The following is a 26417-nucleotide window of genomic DNA, read 5'->3' as shown; positions in this document are numbered from 1 at the left end:
CACAATGACAAAATCACCTCATGATGCATTTCTCTGAAGGTATCGCCTTTGTTAAGTGACACATGACTGTATATGACTGTATATGTATTTATTTCAGTTTTAAAATAATCCCATTTCAACATTTCCAAGAATAAGATGCTTTTTTATTTTGAAGAAGCTTTTGTGATTTTGGACGGGATTTTAATTCCTTCTTGGATTTAATGAAATCCAAGAAGGATTTCATTAAAATTACTAAGATAATGATTGAAATTCTATATTGATTTTCTTTTTTTTTTTTTTTTTGAGATGGAGTCTCACGGTCACCCAGGCTGGAGTGCAATGGTGCGGTCTTGGCTCACTGCAATCTCCACCTCTTGGATTCCAGTGATTCTCCCCTCTCAGCCTCCCAAGTAGCTGGGACTACAGGCATATGCCACCACACCCGGCTAATTTTTGTATTTTTAGTAGAAACAGGGTTTTGCCATGTTGGCCAGGCTGGTCTCGAACTCCTGATCTCGTGATCCACCCACCTCGGCCTCCCAAAGTGCTGGGATTACAGGTGTGAGCCACCGTGCCTGGCTGATATTTTTTCTCTTAAGTTAGAACAAAATCCAGCCATGTCATTTATAATGCTGTTTGATTACAGTATGATCTTTCAATTATTAAGTAAAACTACTCCTTTTCTGTACTTAGGTATCCATAATTTTGATTTATTTACAGTGATTCATCAAGTGAATATTCTGATTGGACAGCAGATGCTGGAATAAATTTACAACCCCCAAAAAGACAAACGAGACAGACAACACGGAAAATATGCAGCAGCTCTGATGAGGAAAATTTGAAGTCCCTAGAAGAAAGGCAAAAGAAACCTAAGCAGACTAGAAAGAAGGTTTGTAACTTTATGAGTTATTTTGTTTTTGTTATTTTTTGTTTTTTTGCCTTTGATACTTAAATATTTAATAGTAACATTGACTTTTCTCTAAAAATAACATTTCATCTGAGAAAGTAAGTAAAAGTAGTTTCACTTCAAAATGTAAAGAATTTTTGAAATTTTTCTGTTACCAAAGGTAGAGGCTAGAATGTTTCATTACAATTTGTTATTCAAACATATTCACAATCATTTGTTAAAATGTGGCAATGTCCTAAAATAAACTACTGTCTCACAAAATTATTATTCTTGTCACCTCTATCTGATAACATTTCTTATCTGACAACATTATTATTCTTGTCATGTGGTATTTTGAGTCCTAATTTTTAACATTTTTAACTTGTAACATGGAAGAGTATGATAAATTGTATAGGACTTTTCCTCCATTCCATTGTTTTTTGGTGTTTTTATTAGAGAGATGGGATCTCGTTATGTTGCCCAGAGTGGAGTGCAGTGGCTATTCACAGGCATAATCACAACACACTGCAGACTCGAACTGCTAGGCTCAAGCAATAGTCCCACCTCAGCCTCCTGGTTAGCTGGGACTACTGTTGTGTACCACTGTGCCTGGCTTACCTTTATGTTTTTATTTCATCCCAGTGACAGTTTCTTTTCCCTACTATAAATTGATTTAAATGATTTAAAGACTTGGTTTATGTAGTTATTATAATTTTAACTTCAAAATTGATTATAGACACGTTCTGTAGTCTTTTGCTTTAGTAGACATAATTATTTTCTAGATTATCACTATTTTATGGGCAAAAACTTATTCTTACATTTGAATTCATGTGGTAGTCAAGAGACATATGTAAAAGTTATGGTTTTCAGGTAGTATATAGTGTCAAGTTATTACCTGTCAGTTAAAATTTAGTAACGGGATTTTTTTATTGCCAGAAAAGTTGTATGTAATAAAGCAAAATCATTCAAATTTATATACGTTAGGTTTCATTGTATCCTGAAATTTTTAATCTTCTCTGCCTACTATTTTTCATACTATTGTTTATGTGTTTTATGTATTGGAGAACTGTGTTTTATACATATACTGTTCATGTTTTTATGTTTTAGAAAGGAGGACTGGTTTCTATGGCAGGTGAGCCTAATGAAGAATGGTTTGCCCCTCAGTGGATCTTGGATACTATACCCCGACGTTCCCCATTTGTTCCACAAATGGGAGATGAGGTAATTGTTACCTGTTATAACCTTTTTCTGTGTAGCCTCAAGAGCACTAACCTTAATCAGTCTGAATATATTTATATTCCTAATTCCATTATAATAATATATACAGTATCTTATCTGCTCTGCTTAATTATATATTTCTTGTGGAAGGTGATTGAACAGTATTAATCTTTGTATCCTTCGTAGGGCCTGGCACAGTAGCTTCAGTCTATTAGATGCTCATTGAATATGGAGATAAATTAATCAGCTTATGAAGTCATGAAAATAATTGGCTTTATTTTAATCTGAATTGCCACTTAGTAGAATTGAGTGGTATTTTGAGTCCTCATTCATGTTCCAATATTTTTTTTTAAAAGAAAAGTTCAACCTGAAAGAAAGTACACAAGAAGGTATTTACTCCTTTAAATGAGTAGGGGAATGTAATTTTGCAAACAGGTCTTTCTTTCTGAGTCTGTGATTGACAAGTATAGCCGTATTTATTATTGGCCAAAAATTAATCAAAATTCTACCTGGTAAAAAAATTTCATTTTATTTTGAAATTTAGTATTATTTTATAAAATAATAAAATAATATTGGAACATTAGAACTCTTTTTGGCTTGGATATTGTCTGATATACTAATTTTTTTTTATTGATTCAATGTTTTTACACAGTTTTAAATTTAAGAGTGATAATAGAAATGTAATATTGTCACTGCAGCAGCAGAAGGAGCAAAACCTTGCAAATTGACTCTAAACATTTTGGGAACAATAAAAATTTTACAAAACTTTTTTGTAATTGCCTCTTATAGAGATCTTATATCAGAGTAGCTATCAAATAGCCTTACAAATAAATTATTACCTGCTGATTATCTTTAGGTATTTTTAAATGTTTCTTTTGATGTTTTCTTATAGGTATTGGACTTCTGAGTAATGCTTGTTTGCATAATTATGTTAATAAATATTTTCTGACGAATGCTATACTTAAAAACAGAGAACTTGTAAAATGTTATTGGCATATCTCAAATCACTATTTCTTATAGTTATTGCCTGTTTTTATTTTCTGGAGGCAGAAGAGGAGTCATGTTTAATTACCTTAGAAAACTTTATAGAACAAAACAAGGATCTATACACTCTAGGATCTGATGAGACTCCTGTCTAAGGACCATTTTTCTCCATTCTTTGGTTGAATTCCTTTTCCTCTATGTTGTTAAACTTACTATATCCTTATATGCTTCAAGACTAATGTATATGAGGTGAAGACAGTTCTTCAGGTAATGAGGAAGATGTATGTAAATCAGACAATGAATATGTAGAGAATGTTTTTAAAGAAATTATAAAGGCAAACATACACTTTTTATATAATTCATTTCTTAATGGCAACATTACTTTTTACTTCATCTTACTATTAAGCCTTTATTGTCTTGCCTAGATATCCCTACGCACAGATCATTGCTTCTTAAAATTATCATTTTCAAGGTCTAATTCAAATACTAACTTTTCCAGGACGTTGTCCTTGTTTTTCATTGACCAGTTCCTCTGTCCTCATAAGCTTTTCTACCTCAATTATCTTTCTCTTCTGATATATAATATATTCTACCTTGCGTTATAGTTATATATCCACATGTGCTTCCATATCCTAGAGGAAATGTTTTTATACCTTATCACAGCATCTAGTGCCTATACATAGATGTTCAATGATCAGTATTTGTTGAGTTCAGGAATGAATATATAATAAAGGATATCTTAATGTCGTGTATTATTGGTTTTTAACCCTTACAATTATTTTATTTACTAATTTTAAACCTTTTTTATTTTCTGCTCAAATTTTTAGCTATTAGAAATTCTAACTTAGTATTGATTGGTAGAGTATGTTAATGTATTTTAGAAATCTCATAATATGGTATTTTTTGTTACTTTCTTCTATTTACTTATCTCTATCACTACTTTTTTTTTTTTTTTTTTTGACCGACTCTTGCTCTGTTGCCCAGGCTAGAGTGCAGTGGAGCTATCTTGGCTCACTGCAACCTCTGCCTCCTGGGTTCAAAGCAATCCTCCTGCCTCAGCCTCCAGAGTAGCTGGGATTACAGGCGTGCACCACCATGACCAGCGAAGTTTTGTATTTTTAGTAGAGACAGAGTTTCACCATGTTGGCCAGGCTGGTCTCGAACCCCTGACCTCAGGTGATCTGCCCGCCTCGGCCTCCCAAAGTGCTGGGATTACAGGTGTGAGCCACTGTGCCTAGCCTCTATCACTGCTTTTAAACTTGAGGAAAAGAAACTTTTTGTAATAAATACAGAAAACGATAGTAAATGGTGGCTTAAAGAGCTGAAGAATTAAGTAATTGAATTCATTTTCCTTCCATAATATGCCAGTTCTGACATGAACTCCTGTAACAGGCAACTTTTAATTTGCCTTGAAATTACTCCATTTACTAACCTGTGATTTATACTGTTTATATGAAATGTGTAGACTAAATATTAAAATTTTGATAGAGTGTCAGTTATAATTTGAAGTATAGTATAGCTGTCCTTTGGTATCCACACAGAATTGGCTCTAGCACCCCTTGCAAATAACAGAATCTACAAGGACATTATATAAAAGGCCTAGTATTTGCATATAACCTATGTACATCCTCCTATATACTTTAAATTATCTCTATATTATGATACCTAATACAATGTAAATGCTGTATTAATTGTTGTTATACGATACTGGTTTTTTATTTGTATCATCATTTATATATTTATTTATTTATTTATTTATTGTGAGGGAGTTTTGCTCTTGTTGCCCAGGTTGGAGTGCAATGTTGTGATCTCGGCTCACTGCAACTTCCACTTCCCGAGTTCAAGTGATTCTCCTGCCTCAGCCTCCCGAGCAGCTGGGATTACAGGCATGTGTCACCACGCCCAGCTAAATTTTGTATTTTTATTAGAGACGGGGTTTTGCAACGTTGGTCAGGCTGATCTCGAACTCCTGACCTCAGGTGATCCACCTGCCTCAACCTCCCAAAGTTCTGGGATTAAAGGCGTGAGCCTCCATGCCCGGCGTAATTGTGTTGTTTTATATATCTATATCTATAGAAAATATCAAATATTTTCAACCTGCAGTTGATTGGATTTGATGATGCAGAAGCTGTGGATATGGAGGGGCACATATACTTTAAAATATGACCAGTTTTGTGTACATTTTCCGTGATTCTGCTTCTTCAGCACACTTATGAAGCTGATTGAAGGGAAAGGACTGTGTTTACTGTGTTTATATGATGTGGTAATGAGCACAGGGCTACATAGGCGTGAGTACTGAATTAACATAATTTGAAACCTTTATTGTATGAAGTCTTTCAGTATTATAATTATTTCTTTCTGCAAACAGAAGAGGATGTTTGTAGGAATGTATATTGGACATACAGTGTTATATAGGATGCTGCTGTTTAATACCTTATGTTTTCTGTTTTAGCTTATCTATTTTAGGCAAGGACATGAAGCTTATGTTCGGGCTGTAAGGAAATCAAAAATATACAGTGTTAATTTACAAAAACAGCCATGGAACAAAATGGATCTCAGGGTAAGTTTGCCAAATTCATAAGCTATGCAATTGAAGTAGCTTTGGAATTAAATTGCTTACCCATGGTTTTTTTCCTCAGTTTTATGAATATTTCACTGTTGATTGTGTATCCAAGATAAGATGGTGTACTATACTCTTGTAGAACTGAATATTATGGATCACATTTTATATGTTTCTTAAAATTTGTATGCTATTTTCTATTGTCTAGTCTATACTAGTCCATAATTAGAGCAAAGCAGGAATTCCCTTGTGTGGATATTTTCTCTAATCAGCAACTTTGTATGTTCTGGATGCTTCATAAACTGAGCGTGTAGACTATAAACACTCTCAAGGTTCTGACAGCTTTGGTATATATTAAATATGATAAATCACAATAAGCCCCGAAACTTATGGTGTTTTGTAAAATAGCTGTTTTAATATATTACCCATGTAGCTACATATATAATACCCATGTGGCTCCATACTTTATGGAGAATGATTTTGTCAATAAATATTTCATTCATTTGTATATATATATGTGTGTCTATATATGCACACGTGCACATACAGACAGACATAGGTATACATTCACCACCATTTCTACCTAGGTTTATTTGTGTTTCAGTTTGGTTTTCTGAACAAGAGACTAAAGGGCCATTTTATGATAGTTTTCCAGGTAAATGAAGGGTTGTGTGATGATTCTTGACAGGAAGGATATAAGAGAGAATATGTATATTTATTTATTTATTTTTTATTTCTTTTGAGACAGAGTCTCACTCTGTTGCCCAGGTTGGAGTGCAGTGGCCCTATCTCGCCTCACTGCAACCTCCGCCTCCAGGGTTCAAGTGATTCTTCTGCCTCAGCCTCCTGAGTAGTTGGGATTATAGGCACATGCCACCACGCCTGGCTAATTTTTGTATTTTTATTGGAGACGGGATTTCGCCATGTTGACCAGGCTAGTCTTGAACTCCTGACCTCAGCGTGATCCACCCACCTCAGCTTCCCAAAGTGCTGGGATACAGGCATGAGCCACCATGCCCAGCTGAGAATATGTATATTTATTAAAATAAAGATTTGATTTAGATGTTTGTAAAACTTTTTATTAATGTCATCAGGTGGTAAAGTAGCTTATCACGTGAGCTTTACATAATCATCTTCTGGAAGATAGGGACAGCTTCCATCTATTCTGCATCAAGTAAAAGTTGAGTTCTTCTTTAGATTCACAGGACTGAATAAAACATGTGATTTCTTTTTTTTTTTTTTTTTTTAAAAAAAACAGAGTCTTGCTCTGTCACCTAGGCTGGAGTGCAGTAGAGCGATCTCCACTCACTGCAACCTCTGCCTCCCAGGTGCAAGCAATTCTCCTGCCTCAGCCTCTCGAGTAGCTGGGATTACAGGCGCCCACTACCACGCCTGTCTAATTTTTGCCTTTTTAGTAAAGATGGGGTTTCACCATGTTGGCCAGGCCGGTCTCAAACTCCTGACCTCAGGTGATCCACCCTCCTTGGCCTCCAAAAGTGCTGGGATTACAGGAATGAGCTGCCGCATCCAGCCAAGTTCTTTCTTTTTATCCTAACCTTGTTGTTCTAGGAAATTGTAGGAGCAGCTTATATGTGGTAAATGAGCTTAGCCTTTGGAATAAGACCTGGATTTCAATTGTAGCTCTGCTATATGCTAGTATATAACTTTAAGCAGGACCCTATACCTACAAAGATCAGTTTTGCCATCAGTTAAATGTGACTAATAATTAGTGAATGTGTATGATTATTGTAAGATCATATCCAGAATCTATAAGGAACTTAACAAGCATAAAAACAAACAATCTCATTAAAAAATGGATAAAGGACATGAACAGACACTTCTTAAAAGAAAATGTGTAAGTGGCCAACAAACATGTGAAAAAATGCTAAAACATCACTTATCATTAGGGAAATGCAAATCAAAACCACAAGATACCATCTCACACCAGTCAGAATGGGTATTATTAAAAAGTCAAAACAAACAAACAGATGCTTGTGAGGTTGTGGAGAGGGGAGAATACTTATCCACTACTGGTGGGAATGTGAATTAGTTCAGCCACTGTGGAAAGCAGTCTGGAGATTTCTCAGAAAACTTAAAGTAGAACTACCCAAATTCCATTACTGGATGTATATCCAAAGGAATATAAATTGTTCTACCGTGAAGACACATGCACACGCATGTTCATCATAGCACTATTCACAATAGCAAAGACATGGAATCAATCTAGATGCCCGTCAGTGGTAGACTGGATAAAAAAAAATGTACATATACATCATGGAATACTATGTAGCTATAAAAAAATGAGATCATGGCCTTTACAGCAACATAGATGAAGCTGAAGGCCATTATTGTCAGTAAAACAGCTAAAAAACAAAAAATCAAATACTACATGCCCTCACTTACAAATGGGTACTAAACAGTTGGACAATTGGACATGTAGATGGAAATGATAGACACTGGGGACTCCAAAGGAAGGGAGATTAGGAGAGGGATAGGGTTTAAAAAATTAGCTATTTGGTACAATGGTTACTCTTTGGAGGATGGGTACACTAGAAACTCAAACCCCACCATTATGCAATATATCCATGTAACAAACCTGCACGTGTACCCCATGAATCTAAAGTAAAACAAAAACAACAAAAAAGATAATGTTGTAGATATTAAAAAGTATAAGTCTTCACCCCAAACATGTACACGTACATATATACCTGTATGCTTACATACTGTGTTTTTGCTAGGGGAGTGATTTTTAACCAGAGCATCATACTGCACTAGGGAGTTTTTCCAAAATAGATATATTACCAAGCTGTACCCCAAACATAGAATTCGATTCTATAGGTATAGGATTTCAGAACATTAAATTTGAAGCATTTCCCCAGGTGATGTGGCTGCTCATTCTTGGTTTAGATCCTTGCACTAAACTACAACCTGCTATTAAGAGTTAAGAGCCATGTCTTATTACCTTTAACACTTAGTGTAGTGCCCGGCATTTAGAGAATCTTCAGATATTAATAAATTATTCAAGTAATAATGAAATACTATGCAAATGTTAAGTAATTATTTATATTGAAAGTAATAATTTATTGGTATTCTCATGAATAGGAGCAAGAGTTTGTTAAGATTGTAGGAATCAAATATGAGGTTGGCCCACCCACACTGTGCTGCTTGAAGCTTGCATTTCTGGACCCAATTTCAGGCAAAATGACTGGAGAATCTTTTTCCATTAAGTGAGTAGTTATCTCTGGTTCTCTGTGTTTGAGTGTGTGTATTTTAATACCTATTGTATATTCTACAGAGTACAGGGCTCAATGGGAGAGAAAACACTATAGCATTCTGTACTACAGGGTTTAGAATTATAAAGACCAGAGTTTAATTCCTAGTTTGTTTCTCCATTTTATTTATATTTGTGTGTGTGTGTGTGTGTGTGTGTGTGTGTGTGTGTGTGTGTGTGTGTATGTATTTATGTTATGGATAGTTAGATAGATAGGTTCATAAGCAAGTTACTTAACCTCTCTGAATTTGTGTCTTCATTTGTAAAATGGAAATGGTAATCTCTTCCTAAAGATTGTTGTGAGGCATCAAAGATAAACCTTTATAATTCCCTAATCGAATGTTTGAAACATGGTAGTTGCTTTTTTTTTTTTTTTTTTTTTTTTGAGACGGAGTCTTGCTGTGTCGCCCAGGCTGGAGTGCAGTGGCCGGATCTCAGCTCATTGCAAGCTCCGCCTCCCGGGTTTTTACGCCATTCTCCTGCCTCAGCCTCCCGAGTAGCTGGGACTACAGGCGCCCACCACCTCGCCCGGCTAGTTTTTTGTATTTTTTAGTAGAGAAGGGGTTTCACCGTGTTAGCCAGGATGGTCTCGAACTCCTGACGTCGTGATCCGCCCGTCTCGGCCTCCCAAAGTGCTGGGATTACAGGCTTGAGCCACCGCACCCGGCCGGTAGTTGCTTTTATTTCTGTTAATAATAACAGGAATAATAAGTCAGAGACTCTTTATGTGAAGCTGAGTTTAAAATGTAAGGAGATTAAAGAACATTAATTCATACTCCTTAATATAAAATACCTCATATTAATGTTTATAAACCTGTATTAGCATCTTTATATTTTTAAAGTAATATGACAGTAGGCAGGGCACTCTCAAACAGATCAGATAAGATGGTGTTTAAGTAAAGGCATTTCTAGGGACTGTGAGGTTTGCACAATTTTCTTAATGGGTCTACAATAAACATATCCTTGGACATTTAGCAACATATATTGTTATATCTCTATATTGATTCATATGTGCTTTATTTTCTGTATAGGTATCATGACATGCCAGATGTCATTGACTTCCTTGTGCTACATCAGTTTTATAATGAAGCCAAAGAAAGGAACTGGCAGATTGGTAAGTATAGAATTGTTTTTTAATAACTATTAAGCTTATGTATAGTAAGTAACTTTTTAACTGTGATTGAACAGAAAGAAACTAGCTTATCATTTAGCTGAAAAAAGCTATCAGAGAAACTAGAAAACTTAAGTTAAAATTTCCTTTTAGTTATTTCTCATGCACATTGTATGTGGCATATAATCTCTAAACCTTCTGCAAATATCCACTCTATTAGTATACAAATAGGAATATAAAGAAAATTCGCAAATGTCAGTTGCCCTAAAATAGAGCACTTTACACTTAGGTTCTAAAACAGATGATTACTGATTGTGATTTGTTTCCTTTTTTCCTTCTTCCATCTTTGTTTCCCTCCCTGTCACCTTCCCACCCTCTTTTGCTCCTTTACCTTCCTTCCTTTTCTTTTTTGATTATAAAAAACAGTATAACAATAATGTAAAGGAAAACATTTTAAAAGTTAAAGAAATTTGCTTATAGCTCTATTGTGTAACAATACAATACAGAACATAAGGATTTTTAAACTATTGACTTTTTTGCACACTTAATTACTTTGGCCTGAATTTTAAAAATCTAATTGTAGCCATACGTATTAGTTCATTTTCACACTGCTATAAAGATACTACCTGAGACTGGGTAATTTATAAAGAAAAAATTGTTTATTTCACAGTTCCACATGACTCGGGAGGCCTTAGGAAATTTACAATCATGGCAGAAGGCAAAAGGGAAGCAAGACTTTCTTCATATGGCTGCAGGAGACAGAGTTAGAAGGGGAAGTGCCACACTTTCAAACCATCAGATCTTGTGAAAACTCACTTACTATCACGAGAACAGCACGAGGGAAATTGCCCCTATAATCCAATCAGCTCCCACCAAGTCCCTCCCCGGATGCCAGGGGATTAGATTTCAAGATGAGATTATGGTGGGGACACAGAGCCTAGCCATGTCATTCAGCCCCTGGACCCTCCCAAATCTCATGTCCTCATTTCAAAACCAATCAACAGTCCCCCAAAGTCTTAACTCATTCCAGCATTAACTCAAAAGTCCACGTACAAAGTATCATCTGAGACAAGGCAAGTCACTTCTGCCTATGAACAAGTTTGTTACTTGCTAGATATAATGGGGGTACAGGCATTGGATAAATACACCCATTCCAAATGGGAGAAATTGGCCAAAACAAAGGGACTGAAGGCTCCATGCAAATCTGAAATCCAGTGGGACAGTCAAATTTTAAAGCTCCCAAATGATCTCCTCTGACTCCATGTCTCACATCCAGGTCACGCTGATGAAAGAGGTGGGTTCCCATGCTCTTGGGCAGCTCCATCCCTGTGACTTTGCAGGGTATATCCCCTTTCCCAGCTGCTTTCACAGGCTGGCGTTGAGTGTCTGCAGCTTTTCCAGGCACACTGTGCGTGCTGTCGGTGAATCTGCCATTCTGGGGTCTGGAGGACGGTGACCCTCTTCTCACAACTCCACTAGGCAGTGCCCCAGTGGGGGCTCTGTATGGGGGCTCCAACCCCACATTTGCCTTCTGCACTGCCCTAGCAGAGATTCTCCATGAGGGCTTGCCCCGGCAGCAGACTTTTACCTGGATATCCAGGCATTTCCATACATCCTCTGAAATCTAGGTGAAGGTTCCCAAACCTCAATTCTTGACTTCTATGCATCTGCAGGCCCAACACCACGTGGAAGCTACCAAGGTTTGGGGCTTGCAACCTTTGAAACAACAGCCTGAGCAATACCTTGACCCCTTTTATTCATGGCTGGAGCTGGAGCAGCTGGCAAACAGAGCACCAAGTTCCAAGTGTGCACAGAGCAGGGGGGCAGCCCCAAGAAACCATTTTTTCCTTCTAGGCCCTGGGGCTTGTGATGGGAGGGGCTGCCTTGAAGAGCTCTGACATGCTCTGGAGACATTTTCCCCATTTTCTTGATGATTAACATTTGACTCCTAGTTACTTATGCAAATTTCTGCAGCTGGCTTGAATTTCTTTCTTTTTCTTTTTCTTTTTTTTTTTTTTGAGACAGAGTCTCACTCTGTCGCCCAGGCTGGAGTGCAGTGGCCAGATCTCAGCTCACTGCAAGCTCCGCCTCCCAGGTTTATGCCATTCTCCTGCCTCAGCCTCCTGAGTAGCTGGGACTACAGGCACCCGCCACCTCGCCTGGCAAGGTTTTTGTATTTTTTAGTAGAGATGGGGTTTCACCGTGTTAGCCATGATGGTCTTGATCTCCTGACGTCGTGATCCGCCCGTCTCGGCCTCCCAAAGTGCTGGGATTACAGGCTTGAGCCACCATGCCGGGCCAGGTTTTTTTTTTTTTATAGTATCAGTCATCAGGCTGCAAAATTTCTGAACTTTAATGCTCTGTTTCCCTTTTAAAGATAAGTTACAATTCCAAACAATATCTTTGTGAATACATAAAACTGAATACTTTTAACAGCAGCCAAGTCACTCCTTGAATGCTTTACTGCTTAGAAATGTCTTCCACCAGATACCTTAAATCATCTCTCTCAAGTTCAAGGTTCCACAGATCTCTAGGGCATGGGCAAAATGCTGCCTGTGTCTTTACTATAGCATAGCATGTGTGACCTTTACTCTAGTTCCCAATAAGTTCCTGATCTCCATCTGAGACCACCTCAGCCTGGACTTCATTGTTCATATGACTATTAGCATTTTGGTCAAAACCATTCAACAAGTCTCTAGGAAGTTCCAAACTTTCCTACATCTTCCTTGATTTATAGCCTGCCTTGAAGATCTGTAATATACAAACTAGTATGAAGAGATTTTTAAAGAAAGCTAAAAGCAAGATAGAAGAATCAATTGCATTTATGTACATATGTAATACAATAAGAAGTGTGCCTAATGATGATGCTAAGGAATTGAAAAAGTTCTCATTTATTTAAGAAGACGTGGTCATATGTAATTTATTTCAGCAAGATTTCTACCACTTGGAAATCAAAATACATGAAGAGGTTAAAACGTAAAATAATCACTTATCTCGAAAACCTAGATGGAAGCTTCTGGTAATGCTAGATACAATGTTACTTCTGTAGTCAACAAAAAGCAGTAATTTAGAGTGGGAACAGAGCTAATATTCTCAAGAGCATCCTTTTAAAAATTTTAAAACGTTATAGGTGATAGATTCCGCAGTATAATAGATGACGCCTGGTGGTTTGGAACTGTGGAGAGTCAGCAGCCTTTTCAACCAGAGTATCCTGATAGTTCTTTCCAGTGTTATAGTGTTCAGTAAGTATGTTTATGATCTTTTATGCCTAATATGATATTGTAGTAGTATGTGGACTTTTAAAAACCTCCACCAGGAGTAATGCCCTTTTATCTGACTTATCTAGTCTCACAATACCTGTACCTGTAAAGAAGAAATTTGATGGTAAAGTGCTCAGTTCTTCCCTTGTTTTAGTCAAAGCAAAGTTCTTTGTTTTCTTTGACTAAAACAAAGGAATAACTAAACACTTTATTTCTACCTCTTTTATTGTCTGCATTTTTTATTAACTATTTCTGCTTCAGACAAGAATTGCAACTATTTTTTAATGGGAAATACGGAAACTAATTTACTACTTAAAGTAATTGTTATTGCTGGAATATAGCAATGAATATTAGTACTTAGTCTTTTGTTTAGTCGTATGAATTCTAGGCAGAGGTGGTTGCCTCATGTTTGGAAGTACTATTTGTTTGCAACATTTACTTTAATTCTTCTTGAAAATCCAGAGTTGTAAGATTGCTAATGAATAAATCCTCTCAAGAATGATAGAAGAAATGTTCATTCTATGAGGACTGACTTTTAGTCTCTGTATTGACTAAAAGTAGGCTTTCTGCCCTCTAAGTTTCATAGAGATGGACCATGTTTTCTCTATTAGAAGTTTATTGTTATCTGTATATAACCAGAGTTGTACTTTCAAGACAACTGTATTGCCCTTTTCAAATCTCACTCCCAAGAAGTCATGTAAAATTGTGTTAGTATATGAAAGGAAGTACTCTATGATTAATTTGATTTGCATCTTCTTATTTTTTAATAGCTGGGACAATAATGAGAGAGAAAAGATGAGCCCCTGGGATATGGAGCCAATTCCAGAAGGAAGTAAATATGCTTTTAAAAATGAATTATAATTCTTTTAAAAGTAAAATGATATTCACGTGATACTGGAAACTAATTTTTTTCTGATTTTTTTTTTAATCTTATACCTAGCTGCCTTTCCAGATGAAGTTGGTGCTGGTGTCCCTGTCTCCCAGGAAGAATTGACTGCTTTGCTATACAAACCCCAGGAAGGAGAGTGGGGGGCTCATTCCAGAGATGAAGAATGTGAACGGGTTATTCAGGGCATCAACCACCTTCTTTCCCTGGGTATGATGAATGTGAAAAAATTTTAGGAGCATGCAGAGGAGCTAGGAAAATCAGCAGAAATTTTAAGTTCTACAAAAGGATATACGGTTTCTCACTGTACACTTTAAACTCAAGAAGCACAGTGATTCTAGTTTTAATATTAACAGTTTTATATGCTTGGCCAAAGTAATAACTGATAATTTTCTTTAAGCAATCTGGGGGATAATAGTAAGGTAACCATGTAAGTGTCTATTTCCTTTTTGCATCACTTTGATTCTCTAGCTATTCCCTGAGCCTGACTTTGGATGGGTTTTTTGGTAAGGACAGTGGATGAGTAATGTATTTTACCCACGTGAATAGTTAAATTTTCTAAAACATGTCACTTGAGAAGTTTGGCATTTATCTAGGAAAGACAGAAATCTGAAGTTAAACCCAGTGCTCCTCTAATTTTGTTTTACCTGATTTGAACCAGTGTATCATGCATGATTCATAGATATGATATCCAAATATAAAGAATAACATTCTGTTTGTATAATGGAATCCTCATGGTTTTAGAAATGTAGTATATCACCCTCCCTTCTTGTTTATATATGAATAAATGTTTGTTACCATGAGATGTTAATGTCCTTTATAGCTACCTTATTTGATTTTGATGATTTTGTAGATTTTGCCAGCCCTTTTGCTGTTCCAGTGGATCTCAGTGCCTACCCCTTGTATTGTACTGTAGTTGCTTATCCAACTGACCTCAATACCATCAGGCGGAGACTTGAAAATCGCTTTTACAGGTCTGTTTTTTTTTTAAATCACTTATTATAAAATTTATAGCTTTATGGCTTTTGCTTTCCTTTTTGAGATCTGTGTTTTCATAGTATAACATGATCATCCAAAAGATCCACACCAAAATTTCCTTTAAAAATTTAGAACATTAATTTCCCTTTATTTAGTAGATTCTCACTCTTGGGGATAGAGAAGAAAGGCTGAGAGGAAAATATGGGTAGTACAAATGGTGTGTAAAACAAAAACTACATTTAACTTTAGTTTATTAAAGGCAATTTAAGTGGTTTGTGGATTCATCATGATTAAGGTGCTACTGATTTGGAGCATGTTTAAATCTTCTGTTGGAGAATTTGGTCACAGTTAATTAGATTTAGTTACCAGCCCTGAAATATATACAGGAAAGGAGCCAAGTAATTTTTTTCTTTGTTTTGGTTGGGATGGGAGATGATTATGGGAAGGCAGTAGAGGGCATTTCTTGGTCCATCTCTCATCCACGTCTCCTACTGACCACAGTATTCCATGACTGGTTAATCTGCCTTTGCAATTGAGAACTGGTTATATTTTCATAACATATTATTTTGATTTGATATTTATATCATAACAGTAATTAGATAAAAATCTGTCATTTTTTAGAATCTGGTTTTTGTTGTTGTTGTTGTTGCTCTTCTTGGTTCTTCCCCTGAAAACTAAAGTAAACATTCTTTTGACCTTGTCTAATGACTCTTTACCCATAATGTCCTAGGTCAGTTTAAGTTTTGTATATACATTCCAGTGGTTCAAAATCCCTGCTTGTGCTTTAAATACTGTAACTATATCATCTCCTTTTAGTGCTCATCAGTCGAATATATTGAGTTATATGCATATTGGAACACCTTTGACATATTATGTTTAAGTACATATTTGTTCCATATTGTATAATCCTAAAATATACTCTAAATATATCAGCCAAGACTAACAGAGTATTTTTTGTTTCACAGGAGAATATCAGCATTAATGTGGGAGGTACGCTATATTGAGCATAATGCCAGGACTTTCAATGAGCCAGACAGTCCTATAGTTAAAGCAGCTAAAATTGTAACTGATGTCTTACTTCGATTTATTGGGTAAGAAGCAGTTTTAGCTTCCAGAGAATCTAACTTAAGGTTTTTAAAAAATGAATTTAAAAAAAATTAATTGAAAACTTGTAAAAATTACTGAAGCTATTGACTTGTTTCTTAGGGATCAGAGCTGTACTGATATACTGGATACTTATAATAAAATTAAAGCAGAAGAACGAAACAGTACTGATGCAGAGGAGGTAAGAATCACAGCATGATTAGTAGGAATGAGTTACTTTTCTCTTATTTGAAGTACAGTATTATGTGTAAATGTTGTAATTGGCCATGAACAGCAAAACAGATTTTTGAAAGCTGGCTGAATACCAGCGTCTTTTAAAGTGTACTTAGATGGCATATATCAAAAATAAAATAAGGGTTTATTCAGAGACAGGGGGCCAGTCATCATATTTGACACAGTGGGTGTAAATGATGAGAAATCAACACTTTATTTTCAACGTTTAGAAACAAGACAAGTGCTCAATATTTTAAAAAAATGCTTAGTTGATGGAAATTTCAGTAAGGATGTTATTTTCTATATGCTGTATAGAAAATATTAAAGTATTTTAAAGTTTCAGGCTTGAAAGTCTAAATTTTCAGTAGTTTCGTGAAATTGCTACTCGATTTCCTTTCTGAAAATGTATAAAGATAAACCAGTCTCTTCTGAATGAAATGGAAGTAGTACGCAGCAGACCCTCATATTCCTGATTTCCCCCTATGTTTCCAATTTACACAAAGCCATATTTGACTGGAGGTTATGATCGAAACAAAAACCAAAATAGAGGTTGGAACAATATTGGAAAGTGGTAATTCACAAATCTTTACTGGAAAACAATTCATCCCAGGGATGAGTGACTCACATGTGCTAGATTGTGTTGCAGTGGCATGAGATATTTTGCATGTTTATATTATTTATACTGTTAATCTCCAGAATGGTAAATCTCCAATGCTGTTTTTTAAATTTTTTCATGAAAGTGTGTCTGACAATGAAATATATTATTACAGTTAAATGTTATTTACATAATAAGGAAAACATGATATACCAATGAGATATTATTATAGTTTCTTGACACCTAAGAAAAATCTATCACTAATATTTTTTATATTTTCTTATATATTCCTTATATTTTCTCTGACCTTTCACATAAATGTATTTTAGCTCGAAATTTGGTGTAGCAGGAATTTCACCTCAGAGTAGCACTGTTTGGGTTAAAATAGAAAACTTAAGTAAAAATATAACTCAACAGCTTTATTTTATTAGAAAGGAGTACCAATATCTCATGAGCTACTTTTGATTTTCTACTACATATTACCCAGTATTTCACCATCACTAGTGGTGCTTGGGTCTTGACTCTTCGTATTAAAAAAATTATGCCTTCGAGAGATACTTAACTGAAATAGATCTCTTTCCTATAGGAAAATATAAATGCATATTATATGAGATCTATTTCTTGAAATGGCAATGGAGTAATCATGAATAATTAATAATTGTATATTAAATGAGCATGTCATATAGAATAAGGTTTTTAAAAATTACTAACACTTAGGTACAATTTTAGCAAATAGCAACCACTATACTGTTCCCCTCCTTTCCGATTCTTATTTAAAGAGAAACCTTGTTTAATTCTTCTTCCAGTATATTTTCCAGCTTGTACACTGCATATTGGGAAAGTTTGGCGTGAGTCTCCCTCTATCTTTTGTTCTACTTGCTGCTTCAGTGGGGGAAGTTAACTGTGATTTTATTTCCCATTTATTTGTAAATGTCCATCTAATTTATATGACTTTGAATGTAACTTACAGTCTTTTCCCACTCTTCCTTTTTAATTTAGGATACAGAAATGGTTGATTTAGATTCAGACGGTCCTGGTACTTCATCTGGAAGAAGGGTGAGTAAATAAGTGAACTGCTGAGGAGATGCGTTTTCAGGTTTCCTGTGTCAGTGATCCCTAAGACCAACCCCATATTTGGAGAATTGCTAGAAGGATTCTTGTAACTAAGTATATTAGGTATGCTCATTGATAAGATTTACTACAGTGATGCAGTAAGGGTACTCAGTTGAGTAATGGGGGAAAAGACACCGGCAGAGTCTGGAGAAATTTATGTACAGGCTTCCTTATGCTATTAATATCTTTCCCCTGTGTGGGGTCACATATCACACTCTTTTTCCAGCATGTGTGTGATTAGAGACTCAGTCCCCAAAGATTTTACTGGGGGCTGGTTATTTGGGTACCCTCTAACTATCACATACTGGGATTCCAGATTCCCAGAAGAAATCAGGTATTCAGCACAAATCACATTGTTTATACTGTCTAGGGGCAGTAAACTGTCTTAATAATTTAGGAAGCCGTTCAAATGCCAAGTTCCCAAATGCCAGCCAAGGCAACCTTGGAAGCAAGCTCTGGCCTACTTTGTTAACTCTTTTGTGCAGACTTCTGCTCTATAATAATTAGACATGTAGTTATTTTATATAAGGAACAATATATTTTGAAATACTGAAAGAGATCGTAACAAAATCAAATGGTACAGAACAGAATTTATCATGACCTCAAAGGATTTCTGGGAAACAAAAATCATTCAAGTGTTCTTTTGAGAAAAATATGATGCCATTGTCAAGTATACTTAACTACCAGCAAATATTAAGGCATTATAACTTGATCTTGTAGAGGAAGGAAGCATTTGTTCCTCTGTACCTTATTTGAAGTTCAGATTTGAGTACTAGAATTCTTGCAATTTCCATGAATATAATGTCTAGGTTTTTTTGCTCATTAATTATTTTTGCCAGTGAAAATACTGTCTGATTTAAGCTAAGAATCTAAAATAGCAGCTGCGCTATATATATACAGATAGATATATTAACATTAGGGACTCATGAGAAAATCAATTGAGTTAAGGAAAGATCTTTTACATATAACTCTATTAAAATCTGTAGGTCAAATGCCGAGGCAGAAGACAGTCTTTAAAGTGTAATCCTGATGCTTGGAAAAAACAATGCAAAGAACTATTGAGCCTCATTTATGAACGTGAAGACTCAGAGCCATTTCGACAGCCAGCCGATCTTCTTTCTTACCCAGTAAGCATACAGTAGTTTAAATAATCATCAGTATGATAATTTCCCATAAATGTCCATGCTAAAATCTAGATAAGAGCAATGTTCTCACTCCCTGCTTTCCTTTCTTTTTTTCCAATCTTTTGATTGTGAAAGTAGTAGTGTGACTAGTTGATTTTTTAAAAAATGCCATTGTGTCTTCAGTGTGTAAATTATACGGTTGTAAAAGAAAAAATTGAATCAGAGTTCATTTGCTATTCTTTCCCACTTTTATTTCAGATGTTTATTTAATACATTTTACTAAACTCGAATACACCTCTGTACACTGTAGATGTTTGGTGACATGTCAATCCTGTGTAATTTATACTGAACGTGTTATCAATATGGCCACTTAGAGTAGCCAGTATACCAGTATGACTTTTCTTTTCAATGAAGGTAAAAGGATGACAACTTTGATTGTAGGATTTATTTTCTGGGAGTGTATCTATTCACTGAGGTAGTATAGATAGCAAATCTATTTTAACTTTTTCAGAGAAGAGGTACAGCACTATTTTAGAAATACATCAGACCATCCTATGAGCTTGCTACACATTGGTATTCTCTGTATACTGTGAGTCTCAGTTGGGAAAAAATATCATTCAAATAAGGAACAAGATTGTGTTCAACAGAATTTGTTTGTTTGCTTGTAGGGAGTTTGGGTAAAATAAATTAGTCTTGTGTTTTTCATAGCAAAGGAGAATGACGAATGTATAATTCCTTCACCTAAAAGTACAGCCAATAAAAACATGATTCCAGTGTATGAATCTTTGAGACTTAAGTCATAATTGTATTACATGTCTTGATATTTTGTTATAGTTGTCTGGAAACCAGTATATACTCTTTACCCTAATAGGGTTATCAGGAGCAAGAGGGAGAATCCTCAGAGTCTGTTGTTCCAGAAAGACAACAAGATTCATCTCTTTCTGAGGTAGGCCTGGTAGTCTCTTAAAAGACGTACTGATTGTTTTTACTTTCTAAACTCTCCATACTGTACATGAACCTTTTATAATTTGTTAAGACTGCCTTCTAACTCTGCACCCTTTTTACCTTTGTTTGATTTTTTGATCATTTATTTTTTGTTCCTCTTTCTGAATCAACATGTGTTCTCAAGATTGTTCTTTGTGTCCTCCTTGTAAATGTTTACTTTTTAATGTAGATCTGAAGCTACTGTAGCAGAGTAGAAAACATCAATTACACAATATAATTGTGTCTGTATTGCAGCTGATTATTCCCACTGGAACTTCATTCAGCAAGCAGGCTGAGTCTCTTAAATTTTGTTCATCGTACTACACAAGTTCTAACATAAGCCATACTGTGTGTTAGAATACACTTCTGTTTTTTTATGATTTAAGAAAATAAGATATATTTAGAACATTTGTGATTTCTCATACTTTGAAAAATATTTTCTCTCTGTTTATAATACCTTTTATCTGTCCCCTTCTGGCTTTTTGGCTTTTCCTAGGAGGGAAATGTGGAGATTTTACTTCTTGATGATTCTAAATACAATAAGGAATCTAATACTGAGTATGGTTTTCACTCTGAAACTTGTTTTTGAGGCTTGTAGCATATATAAGAATTAAATTTCAGATGTAACTCCATCTGATAACCCTAGGAAAATCTTTACTGGATTTAGGTTAAAATGGAATCTCTCCTCTTCCCTAATCAAAATCAAATGAATTATGGACCTATAAGATGGAATCCCTTCGATGAAGCAAAGGTATCACATTGATTTAAAATCAAAAAGGAGAAAGGCACAAACATGACCCACTTGACTTTGTCCCTTAACTAATGACACTTAAGTAGAATGTTCTCATAGCAAGGAATCGTGGAAATATGTAGCTAATTTGTAGAGTGGAACAATTTAAAGATATGTGAATAATCCCATCTTTTATCATTAAACAGTGTGCTGGGGTTTTGGAGGTTGTATCAGCCTTTAAGCAAGACATGGAAGCTGTAGAGATGAAGCCAACGGCTATGGATTTTCTATTCTTTCCCTTCGTAGTTATTTATGGTTATTACTGTAGTGTGAGGGCTAAGGCTTTCCCACAGACTTCTGCTGTTTTTATGAGCCACCGAAAGATGTTTTGGGGTTGTGGGGAGGTAGGTGGCACATTGAAAAGCAATGTGTTTATCTCATGGTGGATTGTAGTAGGTGATACCAATTGTAGTCCCATTGTATTCCTTAATATTGCTATGCAGTTTGAGTATTTAATAACACATTCTTCTTTGTAGGATTATCAAGATGTTATAGATACTCCTGTGGACTTCAGCACTGTGAAAGAAACTTTGGAAGCAGGAAACTATGGTAGTCCTCTGGAATTTTATAAGGATGTTCGCCAAATATTCAACAACTCCAAAGCTTATACCTCTAATAAAAAGTCAAGGGTATGATTATTAGTTGGGTTAATTATCAGGCAGTTTTCTTTAACCAGTTACTGAAATTTGATCCTCAGTATCTTTTTTGAAATATGGATTGCTTGTTAGGCATGCATAAAGATATATTTAGCAGTCATTCTGAAATTAACCGCCTTTTCCTTTCTCTTACTTGTCTCTTTACTCTTTAATAATGATTATTTATAGCTACTAGAGAAAGAACAAGGAGAGGAGAGATAGTAATTTGAGTACACTTTAATATGTCTAATAAGTGACTTAATAAATAGAAAGGGGATTGACAGTGTTAATTTATGTGAAATATTTTTATTAGCTCTGAATATGTATGTTCCATTTATTCTAACAGATAATAAACCATCTTGGGAAGTTGTAACTGCTTATTTATATTCACATTTAATATTTTCCCTATATTTTGTCAGAACTTAAAGTATATTCAGAATAGAAAAATAGTCATTATTTTTTTCTTTTGAAATCACTGGTATCTGATTAACTTTTAATCAGTTGCACAGTAAATATATACTTGCGTACTTCCACTTTGTGGAAAATGCATTTCCACTAATTTCTGCAAACATAATTTGTTTACACTTGCTTCCCCTCCCCCTTGATCCTGATTGCTAGAGTGAAATTTTCTATAGAAAGTTTGGGAAACACAGAGAAGTATAAAGAAGGAAACAAAAATCACCTGTGAAACCTATCACCTATTTTTACTTACAGTTACTGTTTACTTCCAGGATTTTCTACATTAACACATACATCTACATATGTTTATATATTCTTTATAATATTAGATTTCGTATTTTGAAGCATTTTTTGTTACTTAAGTATTATGAATGTTTTCCTGTGTCGTCATGACTCTTTGAAAACAAGGTTTTTAATGGTATTCTGTTGTGTGGTTGTTTTATGTTATACTATAACCAGTGTTCTTTGGCTAGAGATTTAGGTTGTTTCCAGTTATTCATTTTACATGAATAATGCTATAGGTAATATCTTTAACATTCTTGAATATAATTTTTTATGTATATAATTCTGTGGTATTTCCTAGGGACAAATTCCCAGAAGTAAAATTATTAGCCAAAGGATGTGTGTATCTTTAAGGTTTTTTAGTACAGACTGTATATTGTCCTTTAGAATGCTGTTTCAATTTATATTCTCTCTTGCATTGTATCAGAGTCTTTTTTTTCTACCCTTTAGAACATTGAATACTATATTTGAAAAACATTTATTTTTAGGTGAAAATGGTATCCTACTTTAGTTATTTGAGAAGAATTTTTCAAGTGAACAAATATTTTGTCCGTAATGATGATGCTTAATGTTGGTCTAGGCATGTTTATACCTTTTTAAAAAATACAAAACTAGTTAAGACTATATAATTTCTGCCTTCTCAGATTTATAGCATGATGCTGCGATTATCTGCCTTATTTGAAAGTCATATCAAAAATATCATCTCTGAGTATAAGTCAGCAATCCAGAGTCAGAAGAGGAGAAGGCCACGGTACAGAAAACGTCTAAGAAGCAGCAGCAGTTCGTTATCTAGTAGTGGAGCACCTAGGTATCATTACATTGATACAACATTTTTTTGTTCTCAAAGCATTCTGTGTGTATTACCTAATTTATGAAAGTTGATGAATAGTTTGAGGAGATCCCAAGAGGTCTTTTTGTTTGTTTCCTAAACTCTTATGCCTATGTAGAGTTAGTAACCAAAAGAACTATTTATGTGGATTTTACTATCCCAGAAACTTTTTTTTTAATTTTAATGATTGAAATTTCACTGTCAAATTATCTATTTCAAGCATTTTACATGAACTTTAGGGCATTTCCTCTTTGGTCAGCTAATACCTGACCTTGATACCTCTTTGTATCATACTGTCTATCATAATATGTTGCTAACAGAAAAAAAAAAATGCTCGTTGTTACGTATTTTTACTTCCAGTCCAAAAGGGAAGCAGAAACAAATGAAGTTGCAGCCTAAAAATGACCAGAATACCTCAGTATCTTATGCCAGGACTAGCTCTCCTTTCTCATCTCCTGGTAAATATGTCTTTTGTTTTTGGTGTTCTGTATCTCAGTTTAATTCTGATGTTAGGGATATGGAAGAGGCAGCATGGTTTATAGTGCAAAGAACAATGGATTTAGATTTTTAAACGTTGTGTTTTATTCCCAATTCTACTTGCTAGTTTTGTGTCCCTGAGTATGACATTAGGCCGTATGATTAATTTTCTTTATTAGACTACATGAAAAGTCTCTTAGTTTTAAAATTTTATGATTAAATGATTAATGTCTATAATATCTCAGAACACTCATCTATAATATATTTACCAACGTAATATTTGAAAATTTGTGATGTGCAATTGGACAAGTTTTTCTGACATTCAACTATTTGTTCTCAAAATATTCATATCATTTTGTTAGAGAAATTTATAATTTTGGTTATAGATTTGGAATAGAGAAACTTATAATGTTGGTGTTGGAATAAAATAAGAGAGATATGGTTTTAAAAAGTAGCCTTTCCTGAAAACATGATAATTATGTTAGTATTAAAATCTTTTAAAATGCAAGTTTCAGATGCTGCTGAAGGGCTTTCACTATATCTACTTGATGATGAGCCAGATGGGCCATTTTCTTCATCGAGCTTTGGTGGATATAGCCGAAGTGGAAACAGCCATGACCCAGGGAAAGCCAAATCATTGCGGAATAGAGTTTTGCCAGTTAAACAAGGTAGGAAATAAATGCGGGACAAGACATTTATTATTTATTTCTTTATGACAGAAGATAAATCATTTAAAAGCTGACATATTGGCATAGTAAAAACTAGTGTATCCTTATAGTTAATGAGAATTTTGTCACATATGAGTCAGATAGCATTTCATATTCATAACTGGGAACAGGCCATTAATAGATTTCCAATAGCTGTTTTCAAATGTATTTTAGTCATAAAATAAAATGTAAAATGGGGCCAGGTATGGTGGCTCACACCTGTAATCCCAGCACTTTCAGAAGCCGAGGTAGGAGGATCACTTGAGGCCAGGAAATTGAGATCAGCCTGGACAACAAAGCAAGACCTAATCTCTACCCAAAAAAAAAAAAAAAAAAAAAGTAAAAATTATCCACATGTGGTGGCACACAACTCCCAGCTACTTGGGAAACTGAGGTGGGAGAAGCGCTTGAGCCAGGAGTAAGAGACTACGGTGAACTATGATTGTGCCACTGCACTCCAGCCTGTGTGACAGAGTGAGACTCTATCTCAAAAATAAATAAATAAAATAAAAGGAATTGGGAGAAAAAACTAAATGAAGAGTTCTTTCCCCAAGCACATGAAAACACATTTAGGATTTTTCATTTATTAAACCATATTAATAAGAAAGGAGAGTTTCCAAAGTCATCTTTAAATAGGTCTCATATTTTTGTGGCCCACTGCAGTAAAAATATGAGTCTGGACTGAGAAATGAGCCTTCTTTCAGTCAACAGCCGCTTCTACCACCTTCCTTAAGGTTTTCCAGTTATATAAGTCAGATATCCTCTTCCCTAGGGGCTTGCTGTATCACAAAGTCAGTGGTTTTCAGACTGTGCCCTGCCCGTTTCTGGGGCATCCACAAAAGTACTTCAGGCATTCTCAGAAGAACCTTCTGCATTTAACCAGACAGTTCTGTTTGTTATTTCATATAAGGAAATGCTATTTTACTTTTTATTAGGAGAAAAATGTTCACTGCTTGAAAAGAAATCACTGACCTAATTCATTATGTGCCTCTATTTTGGACCATACAAGGGACATCAATTATCATAAATATTTGAAGTTTATTGTTACCCAAACTTTCTTCTTATACTTAGTCCTATATTAGGGACTTTGAATGTATTCAAAGAAAGTTCTAACATGTTCAGCTATTTGAAGTTTGTGAATAATATTTAATATGCTTTTTCAAATAATTTTATTGGAATATACGTTTAATTTTATATACATTTTAATGCAAGATTAAGTAGCTTATCCATTGTTATTTAACTATCAAATAACTTAAAAATAGGCTTTTCCAAAGATATTTTATAGTGGCTATGTAAGAAATATTGAAACATATTTGATTACTTGAAAATAATTAGTGCCTTTGTCTTTCCCAATTTATATCTTTAGTGTCTCCTCTGATCTTGCATACTTATGCCATTGCCTTTTTTTCATTTTACTCTTCCTTCCACTGCCAAGATTAATCCATGTTTCCTTCATCTATTTTGCTTTTCCCATCCACAGAGTCGTTTATCCTTTGTAGTATGGTGTCTGTCCTGACCACTCTTCAAAAGCTGTTCTCGAACTCATCAGTACTCTTCAGTGGCCAGCTAGTGTCGTTTTTTAGTTTTTAACTTCTCAATCTCTGTATCATTGCATGTTGTTGATTACCTTCTCTATGAACTCTACTCTTAAGCTTCTATACTTTATTGATTAGCTTATATCTTTTATTTCTGTTTCTTCTCTTTGCAGAGTTTGCCACTGTTTTTTGTTTGCTTGTTTTTGTCTTCCACAAATAAAGGAATCTAATGACTGCATCCGTCATCTTGACGTGATGACTCTCCAAATGTATATGCACCGCTTAGATATCTCTTTATTCTATTAGAATAATTTCCAAGTGCTTCCTTAAAAAATTAAAAAAAAAATCTTCGGTTGCTTATCATCTTTGCATCTCAAACTTGCTTCTTTTTCTTTGCTCACTATTTTAGTTAATGGTATCACCATCTTTCTTGCCAC

The 26417-nt window shown here is 35.0% G+C and overlaps 1 protein-coding gene across 2 annotated transcripts in view; it reads left to right on the top strand.

Annotated features, from left to right (window-relative positions):
* BRWD3 (bromodomain and WD repeat domain containing 3) overlaps nucleotides 1-26417 on the top strand; it is a 137085-nt gene that overhangs the window by 100782 nt on the left and 9886 nt on the right. For both annotated transcript variants that reach the window (XM_050776288.1, XM_050776289.1), the window contains 18 exons: nucleotides 700-868; nucleotides 1973-2086; nucleotides 5520-5627; nucleotides 8730-8854; nucleotides 9930-10012; nucleotides 13140-13251; nucleotides 14040-14101; nucleotides 14210-14365; nucleotides 15009-15129; nucleotides 16099-16224; nucleotides 16340-16418; nucleotides 18045-18101; nucleotides 19145-19285; nucleotides 20154-20228; nucleotides 21533-21685; nucleotides 23077-23240; nucleotides 23622-23719; nucleotides 24248-24406. In XM_050776288.1, coding sequence (XP_050632245.1) covers nucleotides 700-868; nucleotides 1973-2086; nucleotides 5520-5627; nucleotides 8730-8854; nucleotides 9930-10012; nucleotides 13140-13251; nucleotides 14040-14101; nucleotides 14210-14365; nucleotides 15009-15129; nucleotides 16099-16224; nucleotides 16340-16418; nucleotides 18045-18101; nucleotides 19145-19285; nucleotides 20154-20228; nucleotides 21533-21685; nucleotides 23077-23240; nucleotides 23622-23719; nucleotides 24248-24406 — 2102 coding nt within the window. The remainder of the gene's footprint in view (nucleotides 1-699; nucleotides 869-1972; nucleotides 2087-5519; nucleotides 5628-8729; nucleotides 8855-9929; nucleotides 10013-13139; nucleotides 13252-14039; nucleotides 14102-14209; nucleotides 14366-15008; nucleotides 15130-16098; nucleotides 16225-16339; nucleotides 16419-18044; nucleotides 18102-19144; nucleotides 19286-20153; nucleotides 20229-21532; nucleotides 21686-23076; nucleotides 23241-23621; nucleotides 23720-24247; nucleotides 24407-26417) is intronic.

The sequence above is a fragment of the Macaca thibetana genome, chromosome X (assembly GCF_024542745.1).
Source record: "Macaca thibetana thibetana isolate TM-01 chromosome X, ASM2454274v1, whole genome shotgun sequence".
NCBI lineage: Eukaryota > Metazoa > Chordata > Mammalia > Primates > Cercopithecidae > Macaca > Macaca thibetana.
This window is presented reverse-complemented; position numbering and strand designations above follow the sequence as displayed.